General features: G+C 48.2%; 1 protein-coding gene across 1 annotated transcript in view; it reads right to left on the reverse strand.

The window, feature by feature from the left end:
- Positions 1–1126: 1126 nt before the first annotated feature.
- The window catches only part of LOC141098285 (uncharacterized), an 89861-nt gene continuing 69214 nt past the window's right edge, over positions 1127–21773 (reverse strand). The window contains exons 4-6 of the mRNA XM_073585946.1: positions 2746–2840; positions 2505–2651; positions 1127–2045 (exon numbers count right to left, since the gene is read on the reverse strand). Coding sequence (XP_073442047.1) covers positions 1127–2045; positions 2505–2651; positions 2746–2840 — 1161 coding nt within the window. The remainder of the gene's footprint in view (positions 2046–2504; positions 2652–2745; positions 2841–21773) is intronic.

Below are 21773 nucleotides of genomic sequence, written 5' to 3' on the forward strand. Positions count from 1 at the left end.
AAATTCAGCCTGTATCAAGATATGTGTTTCTTGCTAACCAGCAGGACTTTGAGGAGGTGAATATTTAGATATAATTTCAATGTTGTTATGATGACTAAAATTATAATTATCACTGAAAACTCTGTTATTTTTTTTTTATCACAGCACTGATGGCAACATTTCGCCTCCTCCTGAAGATGCCAGCCAAGAGGCCACAGGATCCACAGATTCAATGGATGGGTCTTCATTCTGTGAACTTGAGTCTCCAAGTACATCAGGTGTAGCGTCGGCTGCGTCATCTTCAGGGACGGCATCTTGTTCAGAGAACCAAAATACTCCTGCCCCAAACAGTCAACCAGCTGCCAATCCGTTGACAGTAACCGAGCCACTGGCCAAAAAAAGCAAAGGCAAAAAAAAAATGGATCAGACTACAAAAAGGGTTAATGACACCATAGATCTAATAAATAAATCTTCCAGGGAAGATCACTTGGATTTTTTTGGTGCCAGCATAGCCAGCAAAGCTCGGTTACTGTCAGCGGAAAGGCAGACTAAGTTTATGACAATAGTTAATGCAATATTGTCAGAATTTGAAGACCCTTCGCCGATCGCACCTTTAGCTGATATTGTAATGGGGGCCACACAAAGTGTTCATGCAAGGCGTCCACCACCATCATTGCCGCCTCCACAACCACCAATGCCACCACCACCACAACAGCGTGATGACCAACGATATCAGCGTCCTCCCATTAACTATTCGTATTATGGAGATGTTAACTCGGAACACATGACTTACAACCCAGATTACATCCTGCTCAACTAGTTTAGGGCATAAGGCAGGTCCTGGATGGCAAAGTCCTCCATTAACTTCACAAGTTCTGCGTTGCTGACAACAGACCTGCTGACAACGGTTTGTGATGCCATATTTGGACAACACTCATGTTTGTTGCACCTTTTCTTTGTTGTTTAAAGATTATATAATTTTAAAAAAAAAAGACTATGCTGGTCATAAAGTCTTTATTGGTTTTATAATAAATTCATATTTTCAATTTGTTTTATTATTATTTGTGGAAAAATAGCATAAGGGGTATATAACATTGTTTTTGGGATACAGAAACTCAAATTTGTCGCAATTGTCTTTGTCTTCACATCAGTTTTCTTCCCTCCTCTGCTGGTCCGGCTGCTCTTCACCGACACAGGAGTATTGCCAGTGCACGGCGCCTTCAGGACTCATGAAATATTCAGTGAAGGCTTCTCTCACACTCACACCGTTGTTTGATGGCCTTCCCTGACAGACGTTGGTCACTGGATTAATTACTGGCTGCTGGTACTCCACATCTATGTCAGTGCTGTACTCCCGAGCATAGTTGTGGAGTACACAGCATGCCTTAATCACAGTGTCAACGGTGTCAGTATCCAACTGGATGGCAGTGTGAAAGATCCTCCACTGACTACACATGATCCCGAAGGTGCATTCCACATATCTGCGTGCACGACTCAGCCGATAATTAAAAATCCTCCGCCGGGCATTCAGTCCCTTCCGTGGGTATGGGCACAGCAGGGTGATCATTAAGGGAAAGGCCTCATCCGATACCATCACAAAGGGCACTGGATGTGTGGAACCCGGCAAAGGTCTTGGGGCTGGGAGCGTTCCGCCATCTTGAAGAATTTGCTGACCAATCTGTGACGTTCGCAACACCCGAGAATCCCCAGTACTACCATAGGCACCAACGTCGATGGCAACAAATTTGTAATGTGCATCAGCCACCGCCATCAGGACCACAGAAAAATACTTCGTATAATTAAGGAAGCGTGATCCTGATAGTGGTGGCTTCTGAACTCGTACATGTTTACCATAAACTGCACTGATGCAGTTTGGGAAATTGGCCACAGACTGAAAGCCTGCTGCAACCTGCAGCCAAGTCTCCTCGGTTGGGGAAGGCATCACCATGGGCTGCAATTTCTGCCAGATCACGTTACATGTGCACCTCACAATTTGAGAGATGGTGGATTTACCAACTCTAAATTGGAGGTGTAGGGATGTATAGCTCTCTCCTGTGGCCAAAAATCTGTAAATGAAAAAAAAAAAGTTAATTAGATATGAATGGCACTAAAAGCTGGAAACACCGCCATTTATGGTTTTGGACAACATTCATAAATGGTGTTCTTAAATCCCAAGTCCAACAATAACAATACTAATTTTGGTTGGGCAAAAATGGGGGGGGCCCAGTCTAGTAATATGGTTTTGCCGCAGCAGGTGCAAAAGACATCTCTCATTATGACCGGTTTGCGCCAATTGGCAGCTGAGCTGGGGCGAGAGCATCTTCAGCACCTGCACGTACACACATTTCATGACACCACGCTGACATGTGCATAGACCCAATCATTGAATTGGGTGTACGTGTGGCAGTGTCTCCAGGACATGTGAAAAGTGTGACCACATGTACCAGTGACACTGACAGGATGAAAAGGCCTAGGATGCCAAAAAACCACAAAAATGAAACAGTACTTACTGCACTTATACTTACTGCAAGGTGATGAGCAGCCTTTCCTCAGCAGAGATGGACTTCCTCATCACTGTGTCCACATACGTAAGGTCTTCTCCCATTATGCTCAGTAGCCGGTCAAATGCCGGGATGGTGAGCCGGCAAAAGGACACAAATTTCTTGTGATATCTGTTAAAAAAAATATTAAGTTACATCAGATACAGATTTATTGTACTTACCAAAGTTTTACATAACAAATTCTCGTCACATATGGGTAACTTACCTTCTCAAATCTTGGTATAGCACACGAAAGTGACCCTTTCCTGTATGTTCTGCCACAATGGGGTGGACCCACATTCTTCTGGTTCTCTTTCTGGCCTGCAAGTAAGATAAAAAAATCTGGGTTAAGGTCCCGTTACAGTCTGCGACGCTCCAGCGCTGACGAAAACGATGTGACCAAAAGATGGGTGGTACGTCGCTACATGGTCACTAGCTGTCAAACAGGCAGATCTATTCAATTACACAGCAACTATACGGCAAGCCGTAACCTCAGCGGTCATTGGGACCTTGTCACACAGCAGCTAATCTGACGACTCCCGCCTGCGTCCTTGAATTCTGCGTCACCATCGCAGTGGCTCATTGGCAGCAAACATAGCAATGCATGAGGCCAGCTGAACAACAGCGATCAAAAAATGGACAGGACATTGAAGCTCAATCCGCAATATCCAGCAGGGGGACGGTCGCCCATATCCGTCGCATGTAGCAAGATGGCTGGCGACGTCGCTGTTGCATCACAACAGCTGTGATGTTTCAGCAATGTGGCTAGCCATCTCACTATGTGTGATGAGGACTCACAAACAATATTTTTACATATAGTGTTGCTTACCTGGAGTCTTTGCTGATTCAGATAATCAAGCAATACTCCCAAAGCTTGGAGGCGTTGTGGCCTGCATAGCCATACATTAGTTTCACCATGTTCTTCGCCATGCTGTGTGCTTCGTTGTTCACTCCGATCATTTTCAATGTTAGCAGCAGTGGCGTATCCAGGGGGGGGCAGCCGGGGCAGTTGCCCCGGGCGCAGCCAGCAGGGGGGCGCAGTCGGGCCGCCTAAAGCAGCGGTCCGCAGAGAAGGAGGCCGCGCCGGCTCCCAGGGAACAATTGTACTGGCGTCTATACAGACGCCTGTACAATTAGCTCTGACCGCCAGGTCAGAGCGACGTCAGCAGCGTGATCATGTCATGTGATCACGCTGCTGACGTCACTCCCCGGCGCCCAGAGCAAACGCTGGTGGTAAGTGTGCTCCTCTGTGGAGCTGAAGAACCACCGAAGATGGGAGATGGGGGGTGTTAATGAGTGGGGGGGTTATTGAGTGGGGATGGGGGTTAATGAGTCGGGGGGTTAATGAGTGGGGGTTAAAGTGTGGGTGTTAATGAGTGGGGGGTTAATGAGTGGAGATGGGGTTTAATGTGGGGATGGGTGTTAATGAGTGGGGGGTTATTGAGTGGAGATGGGGGTTAATGTGGGGATGGGGGTTAAAGTGAGGGGGTTAATGTGGAGATGGGGGTTAATGAGTGGGGGGGTTAATGAGTGAAGATGGGGGTTAATGAGTGAAGATGGGGGTTAATGAGTGGAGATGGGGGTTAATGTGGGGATGGGGGTTAATGAGTAGAGATGGGGTTAAAGTGGGGATGGGGTTAATGAGTGGGGGGGTTAAAGTGTGGGGCGTTAATGAGTGTGGGGGTTAATGAGTGGTGATGGGGGTTAATGTGGGGATGGGGTTAATAAGTGGGGGGGTTAATGTGTATGGGGTTTAATGAGTGGAGATGGGGTTAATTAGTGGGGATGGGGGTTAATGAGTGGGGGTACATAATGTGTGGGGGGATTTGGGAGTAGGGACAAGGGATTATTGAGTGGGGATGGGGGATACTTAATGTGTGGGGGGATTTGGAGTGGGGATGGGGGGTACTTAATGTGTGTGGTGGATTTGGAGTGGGGATGGTATTTAACGTGTGTGGGGAGATTTGAGGACACAAAATGAAGAGTATGTATGAGGGCATATATGAGGAAGCAGTATGGGGGATGGGTGCAGACAGTAAGGGGTGCGAACGGATGAATTTATGTGGGCACAGTATGGGGAGTGAGGGTGATGGGATGTGTGCAGACACAGTATGGGGAGTCAGGGGAATGTGTGAGCAGACAGTATAGAGAGTGAGGGGGTAAATATATGAGGAGACAGTATGGTGAACAGGAGGATGATAGAGGAGACAGTATGAGGAGGGAGGGGAATAGTGTGAGGCGACAGTATATTGCAGACATTAATATTTTGGAGCATTATAATGACACTTCTATCTTTAAGGGCATCGTGTGAAGATTTGCTGCAGAAGACCGGAGAAGATGGAAGTCTGCAGAGACGGCTGTGGATGAGAAAACTCATCATGGGGTCTGGACAAGAAGAAAAAAAGGAGAACGACTGCAGAGACGACGTCATCTATAAGGTACCTGGATGTAAATATTATTAGTGATACTGACTAATTCTCATGTTTTTATTTGTTAGGAACATTACAGGGGTTGTCCAGGTTTGTGCTGAGTCTGCAGACATTCTATGTGACTGCAGACTTCTGAATTCTCACAGTGCTCACTGAATGCTGTCAGGATTCTCTCATGCCGGTAATTTACAGACATGCGGTCACATGCTGACTAGACGTGTGGCCTCACTCAATGAAAATGAACAGAGCGAGGCCGGGCACGTCTAGTCGGAAAGGGGCCAGAATTATACAAATCACATACTTGTGCTGACATGACTGTACATCGGCAAGGGAGAATGCTAAAAGTGTGCAGTGCATTCATTGTGAGAATTCAGAAGCTCCAATGTCAGGACTCAGCTCTGCAGGTTCCAGTGTCATCACATGGACACTTCACTCATATGCGATTTTCATAGATATGGTCTTGTGACAACGAGCTTCTCTTCCTGCTTTCAGTTTTTTACTGAACATTGAGAGCATTAGGGAGAGTAGCTCGTGGGTACATGGCTAAGTGTGCAAGTCACATATGTCCTTTTTTCTTTGGGGAGGGGGGGCGCCGAACCAAATTCTTGCCCCGGGTGCCAGAAAGCCTAGATACGCCTCTGGTTAGCAGTCATGTTTACGAAAGTGTGCCGATTACAAAATGGAGAAAGAGGTTGGACTAAGAAGTGACATCATTTTTTTTTTCTATTTTAAAGTTTCTTCTCTTTATTTTTGCTTTCAAAAAAGGCAGACAAATCAGGTAGAAAAACGCAAGCAAAACCGCACAAAATATGCATGAAATCAGCATAGAATATGCATGGAAAATTGTTTGAAAAACGCAACAAAAACGCATCCAAAAAACCGCTCTAAAACCGCATCAAAACCGCAGACATTCCACCATGCGTTTTCTGCCAGCAGCTGCAGTTTTTGTGCAGAAAAATGAGACCAAAAATATGCAACGTCTGCACATGGCCTTAGGGTAAGTGCACACAGTGTGGGTTCTCACGTGGATTTTTCCGCACAAAAAAACCATCTCTTGGCAGAAAACGCAGGTGCATTTTAGATGCGTTCCTGATGCGTTTTTCCCACGGATTTGATGCGTTTTTTTCAGTGTGGTTTTGCATGCGGATTTGTATGCGTTTTTGTAAGCTAAATAAAGATATGTTATTTAACCAAATATAAAGATTTTGGATGTCATTTCTGTACAACCTCCTCTTTTAAATTTGACAACCCACACTACATTACACACACAGATAGACAAATAGATAGATACATAGATAGATAATAGATAGATGATAGATATGGGATAGATAGATAGATAGATAGATAGATAGATAGATAGATAGATAGATAGATAGATAGATAGATAGATAGATAAATATGGGATAGATAGTTAGATCTATCTATACGTATATATCTATATCTATCTATAGATATTTCCATAGATATATCTATAGACATATACTGTACATAGATATATCTAAAGATATATAGCCATATATATTTAAAAAAATAAAAGGAAAAAAATATGCCGTGGGCTCCCGCACAGTTTTCTGCACCAGAGGGGCAAAGCCAACGGCCGGGGGCCAATATTTGTTGCCTGGGAAGGGGGTAATACCCATGGACCCTTCCCAGGCTATGAATATCTGCAGCTGTGTACATAGCCTTTACTGGTTATTAAATTAGGGGGACCCTGGATATTTTACAGCCAGAAAGGCTACGCAGACAGCTGCGGGCTGATATTCATAGCCTAGGAAGGGGCCATGGATATTGCCCCCCCGGCTACAAATACCAGCCCGCAGTCGCCCCAGAAATGGTGCATCAATAAGATGCGCCAAATCTGACACTTAACCCCTCTGTTCCCTCTCCCGTGTAGCGGTGGGATATGGGTAATAAGGGGTTAATGTCACCTTGCTATTGTAAGGTGACATTAAGACCGGTTAATAATGGAGAGGCGTCAATAAGACGCCTATCCATTATTAGTCTTTTGAAAGGGTTAAAAAAACCACACACATAATAAAGTCTTTTAAAGAACTAAAACATAAAATGGTTTTCATCTTTTTATTTAACTCCCAGATCCAAGCGACGCCCTCTGTCTCCTAGAAAAATAAATAAATAAACCAACCGTATACTCACTGTCCAACGCAGTACAATTAATAACGAGGGTCCCACGACGATCTCCCCTATAGAACAGTGACATCAGCAGATGTGACCGCTCTATAGCCTCCCAGTGATGGACTTACAGGAGACAATGCTTCCTGCAGTGCATCACTGAGGTTACCTGAGTTCAGAGTCTCACTTTAGGGCACTGCTGCGTGAGAATTAGGGTTACGGGACCTCTTTCCCTGCAGAGGGATACACAGTGGAGGATTACCTGTGACTGTCATTTCATTGCTGGAGCCCATGGAGAGCGGTCGACTCAGCTGATGTGGCATCTCTCCACGGGAGATTGTCGTGGGACACTCGATATTAATTGGACTACGGCGGAAAGGTGAGTATAGGTTGGTATATTATTTTATTTTGATTACAGGTGATCGATGGCTTCGGGGAATTAGGTGGGTGCGGTGAGTATGTACTATATGCTATGTGTTGTATTTCATATGTATATTCTGTATGTTATATGTTGTATACACATACACACACACAGTCCCGCCAGACCCACAGACAGCCAGATCACCCATGCACAGGCCCGGTAACTGTCATGTCGGACGCTGTTCACACCACAGCGTCCGGCAGGCAGAGGTAGTTCCACCTCCAGCCACTATAGCCTCAGTGGCGCCGGCTTGATCTTCAGGCTCTCGGGGGTTAATCCTGCTAGAGACCAGGTTGGAAGGTTAGTCACGCCCACGGTCTTTAAATAGTCATACTGGCATATGGGCGCCGATTATAGCTTGTGTTTTCATACCAAGTGGTTCCGGTCTGGAGTGGAGGTGTTGCAGAGAGAGAGAGATTCGTATCTGGTGTCGTATGATCCGTCGTTATCCTTTCTCCTTCCCATATTTGTGTTTAGTTGTGCCCTGTTCACATTACTGTATATTCCTGTGTGTGTGCGGCGCAGTGCAGTTTAAGTTCTCCCTGTCTGTCTTATTTATGTGGGAGCTTTGGTGGTGTGTCTCCTCACTGGGTGGAGGGTGGAGGGTTAAGTGCAGGGCTGAGCAGGAGATAAGGAAAGGGTGGAGGCTCAGGCATTTGCACCTTCAGCAAAAACCCTGGGTTGAGGGTCAAACAGGGTTTCCCCTAGTGAAAGGGACACCACAGGGGCCCCGGGTATTTCTGCCTTAGTTGTCCTAAGCCCCGCGTGACATTATAATCGGCCACATTTTTTCAGGAGTCCATGGATCCCATGGATTCCATAACCCGCCAGTTGGCGGCGCTGTCCTTACAGGTCTCCGAGTTGAAAGGGGCAGTTCAGCAGCAGGGCCTGGTAGTAGCAAAGGTGCAAACGGCATCTGCAGGTATCGGTGCAGAGCCGAAGTTTCCGCTGCCAGAACGATTTTCAGGCGATCGCAGCAAATTTGTCGTATTTCGGGAGGCCTGCAAATTATACTTCCACATGCGGCCAATCTCCTCAGGTAATGAGGCCCAGCGAGTAGGGCTGGTGTTGTCATTACTGAGTGGTGACCCCCAAGCATGGGCATTTTCCTTACCAGCTGACTCTGCTACATTTCATTCGGTCGATAATGTTTTTTCTGCCCTCGGGCTCATTTACGATGACCCTGACCGACTGGCTCTAGCGGAATCTAAAATCCGCGCCCTCCGCCAGGGAGAGCGCTTGGCAGAGGACTATTGTTCGGAATTTCGCCGCTGGGCTGTAGACACACAGTGGAATGACCCAGCACTGCGGAGCCAGTTTATTCATGGGGTATCAGGGAGGGTGAAACAAGCCCTCCTGATATATGAGACTCCGGCATCATTGGAGTCTGCCATGAGTTTGGTGATACGTATTGATCGCCGTTTTCGTCAGGGGGCACAGGAGACGCTACCTCTGGGGGAAAGCAGAGGTGCAGGTGTGGTTGAAGTAGATGAGTCCCCTGAACCTATGCAGATTGCTGGCGTGGCACAGGTTCAGCCTCGCGCTCCGGGATTCCGGAAGCCCGGAGCATGTTTCTACTGTGGTAAAAGAGGTCATTATGTTAACGTTTGCCCGGTACTACCTAAGAGGGTCACATCGGCGGAAAACTGTTAAGCTCAGATGGTATGGAGGAGACCCAACTGAGCGTATGCATATCCTCCATGATGGTATCTCAATGTATGCTCCCTGCCAAGGTTATTATCGCCGGCAGAGAGCTACCTATATCAGTGTTTGTGGATAGCGGTTCCGCTACCAATCTCATAGATGAGGAGTTTGCACACACCGCCGGGTTTAAGATGGAAAAACTTCCTCACCCCATACAGGTGGTGACCATTATTGCTGTTCCCCTCCCTCAAGGGGAGATTACTGAGTTTGTGGCAGAGGTGAAACTCCACATTGGGGTCCTACATTCTGAGTTGGTTACATGTAGGGTCCTCCGTAATCTCCCAGCTCAAATGGTCCTGGGTTTTCCATGGCTGTCCAGGCACAACCCGGTAATTGATTGGAAAACTCAGGACATAGTGTAATGGAGTGGTTTCTGCCAAGACAATTGCTTGGCCACATGTGTGTCCGCCGTGACGCCCAGCCTGCCGGAGGCTTTGCAGGATTTCGCGGATGTTTTCTCTGAGAAGGGTTGCTCAGAACTGCCTCCACATAGAGCCTATGACTGTGCGATTAGGTTAAAACCCGGGGCCAAATTACCTAAGGCCAGGATGTTTAATATTTCTGGTCCTGAGAGGCAAGCTCTGAAAGACTACATCGCGGAGAGTCTGAGCAAAGGACACATCCGGCCTTCGTCCTCGCCTGTAGCCGCGGGGTTTTTCTTCATTAAGAAGAAAGATGGGGGGTTACGCCCGTGTCTGGATTTCCGAGAGTTAAACCAGATTACTATCCGTGATCCCTACCCAATGCCGTTGATCCCGGATTTGTTCAACCAGGTAGAGGGGCCAAATGGTTTTCTAAGCTGGACCTCAGGGGGGCGTATAACCTCATAAGGGTCCGTCAGGGGGATGAGTGGAAGACGGCGTTTAACACTCCTGAGGGTCATTTTGAGAGTCTGGTTATGCCGTTTGGGTTGACCACCGCGCCTGCCGTTTTCCAACATTTTATTAATGATGTATTTGCTCATGTCCTGGGGAGATTTGTGATTGTATACCTGGATGATATCCTCATTTATTCTAGCGATCGGGACACTCATTTGGAGCATGTTAGGCAGGTGTTACAGTTGCTCCGGGAGAACCAGCTCTATGCTAAGCTGGAAAAATGTTTATTTTTACTCTTCGCCACGACAGCACCCACTGGAGGTATCGGATCCGCCCATTTGGAACAGGAAACCCTACAGGAAAGATAAAAGGGGCGGTCCGCCTTTCCTCCTCAGTTTTGGTTTCCTGTTCCAAATGGAGCAGGATCCTGCAGGATCTTACCTGGGCCATGCATCCGCCTGTGCGGTCTCTTCGGGAACGGCAGGGGCTGCGGTCCGGAAGCAGCGTCGGGGGAGACTCCGTTTGACGGCTCCCCCCTCGTCTGGTGGCATAGTGGTAATGGCCGGGTCCGGGGAGGGCCGCCCGGTCTTACCAGGGAGCGGGCCGGTCTAGCATCCGGGGGATCCCCCCCCATCCCATCCCATCGGTGGGGGTATAGCGTGGATGGTGAGGCCATGAGCGCGCGAGCCGCGCGTGTCAGTAGCGGTGGCACGGGAGCGGGCCGGCGCCCGACGCTCCTATACCCCGGAAGTAATGGTTGAACTTCCGGGGTAAGATGGCGATGACGCGGCGCATGCGCCCTGTGACAGGGCGACTTCCGGGGGCACGATAAGTGTATAGATAAAACAGCGCTGCAGCGCTGCAACGTTGGAACCATGTCGTCCCCCGCAGAGTCGCAGACCCCAGCAGGGGATTCAGCTGGGGGCAACTCCACCAGGGACCGCAGCGCCAGGACAGAGACTGCCCGCAGGAGCGAGGCAGCAGAAACCCGATCCAAACCGTCTCAGCCATCTGAACCGGTATTAAGCTTCACTGGGTGAGTGTGCAAAGTATATGCTCTACCTATTAAGCTAACCTCCTCTCCCCCCCCTCCCCCCTCTCTTTACCTTTGACCTCCCACTTCAGTCAAAGAAAAAAGGAAAAACAAAACATAAAGAATGCACATTATGTTCAGAGCCTCTCCCTGACTCCTACCCCAAAAAACTCTGCAAACAATGCATTAAAGAGACCAGGCAGGGGTCGACGATATCTTCTAAGGATATCCGAGCCATAATTAGGGAGGAAATACAAGCCATCAACCGCGCCAGCACTCCCGCAGAGTCCAGTCATAGAAAACAGGTCATTGTTAGTTCAGAGTCAGAGGAAGAACAGGAGTTAAACTCAGGCTCCGCATCCACGTCCTCATCATCATCCTCGGAGGTGGAAGGACGCGCATGTTTTCCACTAGACAGCGTAGATAACCTGGTAAAAGCGGTTAGAAATACCATGGGGTGTGAAGAGGAAAGGGGAGCCCAGACCGCGCAGGACATTATGTTTGCGGGATTGGCAGAGAAAAAGAGGAGATCATTTCCAGTGATACCGGCAATTAAAGATCTCATCAAAAGGGAGTGGGAAAAACACGACCAGAGGGGTTTTCTCCCATCCGCTTCAAAACGGAAGTATCCGTTCACTGATGAAGATCTATTAAAATGGACTAAAATACCAAAGGTGGACGCTGTCATATCCTCCACTTCCAAACAAACCTCGATCCCGGTCGAGGACGCAGGATTGTTAGCAGACCCATTGGACCGAAAGGCTGAATCTTCGCTCAAAAGGTCCTGGGAATCCACCACCGGGGTATTCAAACCCGCAATAGCCAGCACATGTACTGCTAGGTCAATGCTGGTATGGCTAGATCAATTAGACCAGCAGATTGAGCAAAGAGTGTCAAGGGAGAAACTGCGTGCAGCCATCCCGTTGATAAGAGGGGCAGCTGCCTTTATGGCAGACGCTTCAGCGGACACCCTAAGACTGGCAGCAAGGTCGGCAGCCCTGGTGAATAACGCCAGACGCGCGCTGTGGATAAAAAGCTGGAAAGGGGATGCACAGTCAAAATCCAAAATTAGTGCTACCCCATGCGAGGGTGAGTTCCTCTTCGGAAAAGCCTTAGACGAAATTCTCGCCAAGGCAAAAGAAAGGAAAAAGGCCTTCAGTGATTCTCCCATTCCGTTTTATAGGAAAACCTTTAAAAGACGGCCATTCGGGAGAAGAAGACAATCGGACAGAACGAGATGGGCCACGAAAGACGAAAAGCAGAAGGGTACCATCTTCAGAGGGCCAACATATAGGAGAGATAAGAATTAAAAGTTTAGACCCACCAGTTGGGGGTAGATTAAAATTTTTTTTTTACCAAATGGGAACAAATTACGTTAAACCCATGGATTTTGAGCATAATCAAAGAAGGAATAAAGATTGAATTCCTTCGGATTCCCTATGAGTTCTTTGTTATAACTCGCCTTAATTCCTCACTTCAGCAAAAGGCTCTCGAAGACGAGATTCGAGTCCTGCTAGCTAAAAAAGTTTTAGTTGACGTCCCTGAGGAACAACAGGGTAGAGGCTTTTACGCTCCCCTGTTTTTGGTGTCTAAACCAGACGGTACATTTAGAACCATTATTAATTTAAAGAAACTAAATTCATTTATAAAAAATTATAAGTTCAAAATGGAATCAATTAGATCCACTATAAAGCTTCTTTTCCCAAATTGCGTAATGGCAGGGATTGATTTAAAAGATGCTTATTATCATCTCCCTATACACAACAGATTCCAGAAATACCTAAGAGTCGCAGTGGAAGTCGAGGGAAGGATTCATCATTTCCAATACGCGGCAATGCCCTTCGGGCTTTCCACGGCACCAAGAATATTTACCAAGGTGATGGCAGAAGTGATGGCCTACCTTCGCCAAAAGGACACACTAATTGTGCCATATCTAGACGACTTCCTAGTAATTGGGAATTCAGTCAAACAATGTACTGAACGCGTGACTGACGCAATCTCCTCTTTTCAGAGCCTTGGCTGGATCATCAATATCCAAAAGTCCAGACTCGATCCGCAATCTCTCCAGACATTTCTAGGATTTCAACTAGATTCTTTGACCCAGAGATGTCTACTACCCCAGGTAAAAATCATCCTCACAAAACAAAAAATACAAGCAGCTATAGATAAACCACGTGTATCCTTAAGAGGAGCAATGTCACTATTAGGATCACTAAATTCTTGCACCCCGGCAGTCCGGTGGGCCCAGTACCATGTCCGTACGCTACAACACCAGATCCTCCAGGAGGATAAGCGACATAGTGGTCATTTACAGAGTAAAATAACCCTGTCACAAGAAGTCTTGACTTCCCTAGAGTGGTGGTTAGACGATGACCATTTATGTTCAGGAGTTCCATGGGTTATAGTTCCATCCTGTATCGTAACCACCGATGCCAGTCCCCAGGGCTGGGGAGCCCACATGGAGAATGGGTTTTATCAGGGAAGGTGGAGTAAAGAGGAATGTGATTACTCATCTAATTTAAAAGAACTAACTGCAGTGTTCTATGCTCTATACAACTTCCTTCCGCAGCTCCAACAGAAGCATGTAAGGATCCTGTCGGACAATACCACCACAGTGGCATATATAAACAGACAAGGAGGAACTCGATCAGAGACTCTGATGTCTTCAGCGGCAAAAATTTTAAACTTAGCAGAAAACTATTTTTTGTCCCTCTCGGCCCTTCATATCAGAGGCGAGAGCAATCAAAAGGCAGACTTCCTAAGCCGTCACACTCTACGACAAGGAGAGTGGTGCCTCAATCGGAAGATCTTCAGGGACATAGTAGCCGCATGGGGACAACCCGAGGTGGATCTTTTCGCCACAAGGGAGAACAGGCAGATAAAAACATTTGCCTCCCTATCTCCGTCAGATCACCCAAACATACTGGACGCCTTTTTAGTTCCATGGAATTTCAACCTAGCGTATGCGTTCCCTCCATTGATCCTCCTACCTCAAGTAATTCGGAAAATCAGAGACGACAAAGCAAGAATAATCTTAATAGCACCGTTCTGGCCAAAAAGACCGTGGTTTTCGTGGCTGCAGACTATGTCAATAACAGATCCTTGGATCCTTCCGACTGCCAATCTACTCTCCCAAGGCCCCTTTTTCCACCCTCAAGTGCTCAGCTTGCACTTGACGGCGTGGAATTTGAGAGGCAGTTATTGAGGACAAGAGGATTCTCGGAGTCCTTAATTACTACACTACTACAAAGTAGAAAACAGTCCACAACCCAAATTTACACTAGAATATGGAAAAAATTTCTTCAATTCCATACAGTACCTCATACAGCAGAAGTTCCGATAATCCCAATCTTGGAATTTCTGCAGAAGGGGAAAGACTTAGGCTTAGCAGTAAATACACTGAGAGTACAAATATCGGCATTAGGAGCACTATATGGCCATAATATAGCAGGCAACAAGTGGATAACTCGTTTTATTACAGCATGTGAACGAATAGCTCCAATCCACATACCCTCCGTCCCTACATGGGATCTAAATCTGGTCTTAGACGCCCTAACGGTAGACCCCTTTGAGCCGATCGACACAATACCCTTCAAATACTTAGCACTTAAAATGGCCCTCTTAGTATCACTAACCTCAGCTAGAAGAGTGGGTGATATCCAAGCCTTGTCAATAGATCCACCTTTTTTCCAAGAATACCAAGACAGATTAGTATTAAAACCAGACCCTGCCTACCTGCCAAAAGTGGCAACAAAATACCATAGATCTCAGGAGATACTCCTCCCAACCTTCTATAAAAATCCCTCTACTCCGGAAGAGCAGAAGTTCCATACTCTGGACGTCAAAAGAACTGTCCTAAAATGTATTGAGAGGTCCAACAGTTGGAGGCAGAGCAGGGCCCTATTTGTTTCATTTCAGGGCTGTAAGAAGGGGTATGGAGTCACGAAGAGCACCATTTCCCGGTGGATCAGAGAGGCCATTCGTTTAGCCTACTCCGCAAAAAACGAAGATCCTCCAGGGAACATCAGGGCGGATTCCACCAGGGCAATGGCTACCTCTTGGGCGGAAAAGGGAGATGTTCCGATTGAAACTATATGTAAGGCGGCAGTTTGGTCATCCCCTTCTACCTTCTATAAGCACTACAGGCTTGATCTTTCATCAACCTCTGACTTAAGCTTTGGCAGGACTATCCTTGGCACGGTGGTCCCACCCAGGTGATGGTCTCTGGAATCTCTCCAGTGGGTGCTGTCGTGGCGAAGAGTAAAAAGCCGGATTACTTACCGGTAATGCTCTTTTAATGAGTCCACGACAGCACCCGCTCACTTCCCCCCCTAAAGATATCAATAGTTAAAGTATATTAACCAAATAATGGATAAGAAAGATGTTAAAATAAAAGAACATTGCCTAATCCTTGGCGGTCCTTCTGGTACTCTGAAATGTAAAACTGAGGAGGAAAGGCGGACCGCCCCTTTTATCTTTCCTGTAGGGTTTCCTGTTCCAAATGGGCGGATCCGATACCTCCAGTGGGTGCTGTCGTGGACTCATTAAAAGAGCATTACCGGTAAGTAATCCGGCTTTTTTGTCCAGGAGTTGCCCTTTTTGGGATATATTGTGTCCGCAGCCGGTTTTAAAATGGACACCGCTAAGGTGCAAGCGGTGCTGCAATGGGAGAGGCCGGAGAGTCTGAAAGCACTCCAGCGGTTCCTTGGGTTTGCGAATTATTATAGGAAATTTATAAAACACTTTTCGACTGTCGCCAAACCGCTCACGGACATGACAAAAAAGGGTGCCGATCTGGCGAACTGGCCTGAGGTGGCTATACGTGCATTTGAGCGTCTGAAGAATAGTTTTGCTTCAGCCCCCATTCTGGTGCAACCAGACGTGTCTAAACCTTTTGTGGTAGAGGTTGATGCGTCGGAGGTGGGAGTGGGGGCAGTACTGTCTCAAGGCTCGTCCTTGAGCGAGATGCATCCATGCGCCTACTTCTCCAAGAAGCTGTCGCGGGCCGAACGGAATTATGATATCGGCAACAGGGAGTTGTTGGCCATCAAACTGGCTTTTGAGGAATGGCGACACTTCTTGGAGGGGGCGGCTCACCAGGTCACAGTTATCACCGACCATAAGAATCTGCTCTATCTGGAGTCGGCCAAGCGTCTGTCTCCTAGGCAGGCTCGCTGGGCATTGTTTTTTACTCGTTTCAATTTTCTTGTGACATACCGTCCCGGGGCTAAAAACACCAAGGCGGATGCTTTGTCTAGGTGTTTTCCGGGGGGAGAACCTCGGGAAGAGCTGGTACCCATCCTCCAGAAAGGGGTAGTGGTCTCGGCTCTCACGACGGAGGTAGAGGCGGAGATTGCCGAGGCCCAAGAGGAGGTACCACCAGGACTTCCCGCCAACAAATCATTTGTACCCCTCCATCTTCGGCTTAAGGTGTTGAAGGAACACCACGATTCGGTACTGGCTGGTCATCCAGGGGTGAAGGGCACCTTAGAGCTGGTATCGCGTCGTTTCTGGTGGCCCAAAATCCGGCAGGACGTGGTCTCATACGTGGCAGCTTGCATCACGTGCGCTAGGGCTAAGTCACCCCGAACCCGTCCTGCTGGCACGCTACAGCCTCTGGGGGTACCCAATAGGCCATGGACAGAAATCTCCATGGATTTTATCACTGACTTGCCAGCCTCGGCAGGGAACACGGTCATCCTGGTGGTGGTTGACCATTTTTCAAAGATGGCGCATTTTGTGGCGTTGTCTTCTTTGCCCAATGCTAAGACGTTGGCTCAGGTATTTGTGAAGGAGGTGGTCAGACTCCACGGAGTACCATCTGACATAGTATCTGATAGGGGTACGCAATTTGTGGCGAGGTTTTGGAAAGCTTTTTGCTCAAGGTTGGGGATCAAGTTGTCACACTCATCGGCGTTTCATCCACAGTCTAATGGACAAACTGAGCGCATGAACCAAAATCTAGAACAGTATTTACGATGTTTTGTGTCCGACAACCAGGAGGAGTGGTCTACTTTCCTTCCTCTGGCCGAATTCGCGTTAAATAATCACCGCCAAGAGTCATCAGGAGAGTCTCCATTCTTTTGTGTGTACGGTCAACATCCTCAGTTTTGTACCTTACGTCAGGGTGACTCCGGGGGTGTCCCGGAGGAGGATCAGCTAGGAGCCCAATTGTCATCAGTCTGGAGGCGGGTGAAACAGCGTTTGTTGAGCATGAGTGCCAGGTACAAACGGGTGGCTGACAGTAGACGCGTGCCAGGTCCGGACCTGTGTGTGGGTGAATGGGTGTGGTTAGCTACGAAGAACATAAAACTCAAAATTCCATCTTTAAAACTGAGTCCAAGGTTTATTGGGCCTTTTAGGATTTCTGCCATCATTAACCCAGTGGCTTGTCGGTTGGAACTTCCTGCGGTGTACAAAATACATAACGTTTTTCACAGGGCTTTATTGAAAAAGGTGGTAGACTTGGTGGACACGACGCCGATGCCACCTCCAGTAATGGTGGATGGCGATTTAGAGTTCGAGGTCGCCAAGGTAGTGGACTCTCGAGTAGTACGCCGTACTCTTCAGTATTTGGTGCACTGGCGGGGGTATGGTCCGGAGGAGAGGTCTTGGGTTCCAGCCTCAGACATACATGCGGATCGGCTGGTCAGTTCTTTTCACCGTCGTCATCCGGACAAGCCGGGTCCTATGAGTCTTGAGGGCCCTGGGGTCCCTCGTAGAAGACGGGGTACTGTCATGTCGGACACTGTTCACACCACAGCGTCCGGCAGGCAGAGGTAGTTCCACCTCCAGCCACTATAGCCTCAGTGGCGCCGGCTTGATCTTCAGGCTCTCGGGGGTTAATCCTGCTGGAGACCAGGTTGGAAGGTTAGTCACGCCCACGGTCTTTAAATAGTCATACTGGCATATGGGCGTCGCCGATTATAGCTTGTGTTTTCATACCAAGTGGTTCCGGTCTGGAGTGGAGGTGTTGCAGAGAGAGAGATTCGTATCTGGTGTCGTATGATCCGTCGTTATCCTTTCTCCTTCCCATATTTGTGTTTAGTTGTGCCCTGTTCACATTACTGTATATTCCTGTGTGTGTGCGGCGCAGTGCAGTTTAAGTTCTCCCTGTCTGTCTTATTTGTGTGGGAGCTTTGGTGGTGTGTCTCCTCACTGGGTGGAGGGTGGAGGGTTAAGTGCAGGGCTGAGCAGGAGATAAGGAAAGGGTGGAGGCTCAGGCATTGCACCTTCAGCAAAAACCCTGGGTTGAGGGTCAGACAGGGTTTCCCCTAGTGAAAGGGACACCACAGGGGCCCCGGGTATTTCTGCCTTAGTTGTCCTAAGCCCCGCGTGACAGTAACCCCCCGCACAGGCCCCACAAGACCACCAAACAGCCCAATGAGCCCCGCAGACACCCGCACACACACATAGCCTGCACGTACATACACACCAAGTCAGCTCCCACATACCATACACGCGCAGTCACCGCACACAATCCGCCAACACTCTTGCCCCTTCCCGATCTGCCGCGTTTCACCCACAGCAAAACCGCAGAACTTTTTGAGACCTGCGGTTTTGCTGCGGATAAATACAAGTCAATGTCTGCATAAAACGCTGCAGATCCGCACAAAGAATTGACATGCTGCGGAAATGAACCTGCAGCGTTTCCGCACGGATTTTTACGCAGCATGTGCACAGCATTTTTAATTTCTCATTGATTACAATGGTACTATACAACGCAGAAGATTCTGCTGTGGACCCACAGGGCCAAATCCTCTGCGGATCCGCAGTAGAATATGCAACGTGTGCACACACCCTTATGGTCCTGTAACAACGATCTTCTCTTCCTGCTTCTCGCAGTTTTTCAATGAACATTGAGAGCATTAAGAACAGCAGCTCATCAGTACATGACTAAGTGTGAAAATCGCATGTGTGCTTGGGGGATGGGGCGTCGAACGGAATTCTTGCCCCTGGTGCCATAAAGCCTAGACACACCTCTGGGGCATGGGGGTGGGTGGGCATAGAGAGGGCACTGCGTGGGCAGATAATGTGCCCATGGTGTCAGACTGAGCACAGGGGGTAGACGGCAGGTGTCCCAAGCTACACAGAGCCTAGCCCTATCTTCATGTCCCTGCACACCCGATGCAATCGCATCTTGCACTCATATATGTTTTTTAATTTGAGGGGTTTTTTTTTTTTTTTTTTTAAAACATAGTTACCAAGTTATGAATCCAATGAAAGGAAAGAATAGCATAGCACTCACCGATCCAGGTGAAAAAGTCCGCTTTATTTAGCAATCCACATTAAAACTTCATTGCCGGGAGGCTAGAGGGAGGACTGAGCAATGTCTGACGACTGCCGGTTGGATCGGTGAGTGCTATGCTATTCTTTCCTCTCATTGGATTTATACATTGTGTTTTCTGCACTAGCACCCAAGATCTCGGGGTTCAGCCTCCACGAGCAGTATGGATATGACAGCCTCACATCGGCAGTAGTACTGGCAGTGCCGACTTGCTTTTTCCTTTCACGTTTATAGTTACCAAGTTAGCTACTTTCTCCTCTTCATTGGTTGCCATTCTAATTTAAATAATAAAGGAAATAATATTAAAATAGCAATATTCAGTACTACAATCACATTTGTCCAGCCTTGAAAATATAATAATTTTTTTTGTTTTAGAAAAAATTGTAAAACAAACATTGAACATCAACTTGTAGTGTTGCCACATTAGGGGTAGATATGGATTGCACACATGGATAGAGAGATGATAGATAAATAGATAGATGGATTGATAGCTAGTGTGGCACAGTAAAGGGTGTTTTACTGGATGGAAGATATGTTTCTCCTAGCAGATTAATGTTTGGCCGGGTTTTTCCTTAAAGACGGGACCTGCGAAGATGTCAGGGTCACGTGATCAGCCCATGTGATGTCTACCTCACTGGTGGGAGGGGTTAGGCCCTATGTAATGGAGGTTGGTGATTGCCACAGTGAGAGTGTGTTTCTGCAAGCTAAAAGAACTTGGGTGGACTCAGCCTGGAACTTGTATATAGGATTCCCGTGCTGCAGGACTGTCGCAGCAAGACTCGGAAGAACCCCGGAAATGGCACCTGGCGGATGCCGCAGGACCTGGCAGCCGCTTAGTTACGCCCGTCCTGTGCAAGGGGTGAGTCTGGGACCAGTGGTTCTCCGAACTGGAGTATGTGTTTGCTTTGCCTTCTGTTTTGTTAAGCTGCTGGTTACTGAGTGACATTAAAACCTCTGAAATTGGACTTTATGCCTGTGTGTTGCCTCATTACTGCCGCCCAGCTATTGCCTAACCAGAGCGAATCCCTACAATTGGTGGACTGACTGCGGGCACAAGCAGTGAGGCCAGGCTGTTTTGATTTTTGATTTGCACCCCAGCCTATGTCCTGGGTGAAACGAGTGGCAGAGACCCAGGCGGGGAACTTTCCAGAAATGGAGGCCACGGTAAAAACGCTCATAGAGGCCATGCGACAGCAACAGGAGGCCATGCGGCAGCAGCAACAGGAGGCTATGCAGCAGCAGCAGGAAACCAATCAGCTGTTGATACAGCATATCACAACAGCGCAAGCAAAAGGAGCTGACCGGGGAATCCAGGATATTCGGAAAGCGGTTTGTACAGAGATTCCTAAAATGGAAGAATCGGACGATGTGGAGGTGTATCTGGAGATGTTCGAAGGAGTCGCTGAGAGAGAGAAGCTCCCCCCAGGACCATTGGGCAGGTGTCGTTGCTCCGTTTCTGACCCCAGGACCATTGAAAGTGTATCTCGACCTACCCCCAGAGCAAAGGGCGGACTACACGGTCGTCAAGGGTGAGATACTGGCACGCCTTGGGGTAAATGTGTTAGTGCGGGCCCATCGGGTACACCAGTGGGAGTTTACCCCCTCCAAGCCAACCCGGTCCCAGTATTACGATCTTTTGCACCTGTTACAAAAGTGGTTGCAGCCTGAAGTGTTGTCCCCCACGGCCATACTGGACCGCATAGTGACTGATAAATTTTGGAGAGCGTTGCCCCACTCCCTCCAGACATGGGTCGGTCAGGCATCCCCTACTAATGCCATGCAGATGATAGACCTCATAGAAAGGTATGGGGCTCCCAAAGAGTTACAGGGAGGGACCCCTCGAAAGGTAACAGGAAGGTTCCCTAAGTCCCCGCCCCTGGTTCGGCAAGCGGAGCCCAGGAAGGCCACTCAGGACTTATCTAGGGAAGTAAGGAGCCCAATAATCTGCTGGCGGTGCCAGGAACCAGGTCATATGAGAGCTGATTGCCCCCACCTGACTGAGCCCATGGACACCAATTTTGGGTACCGCCAGTTCCACTATGCCGAACCGATGTGTGCAATGGGTACACCGAAAGGTCCCAATATGGAACATTTGTGTCGGGTTGAAGTAGAGGGCAACCCGGCTGTGGCCCTGTTGGACTCAGGGAGTCTTGTAACCCTGGTACGAGCCAGCTGGATACACACCAGCGAGTATACGGGTCGGAAAATTGGGGTGTTGTGTATACATGGAGACTTAAAAGACTATCCCACTGCACTAGTGGTAATCAGCACGCCAGCAGGGAGGTGGTGCCACGAGGTGGGGGTGGTGACTAATTTACATTTTGAAGTGATAATTGGAAGAGACTTTCCATTGTTTTCTGTGCTGTGGCCGTCAGTTGTCCCGTCCACTGAGCAACTGCCGGCACCAGAGGCAACCAAGTTACATTCTCCAG

Source organism: Dendrobates tinctorius, unplaced genomic scaffold (assembly GCF_039654945.1).
Source record: "Dendrobates tinctorius isolate UK_male_01 unplaced genomic scaffold, ASM3965494v1 ptg000089l, whole genome shotgun sequence".
NCBI lineage: Eukaryota > Metazoa > Chordata > Amphibia > Anura > Dendrobatidae > Dendrobates > Dendrobates tinctorius.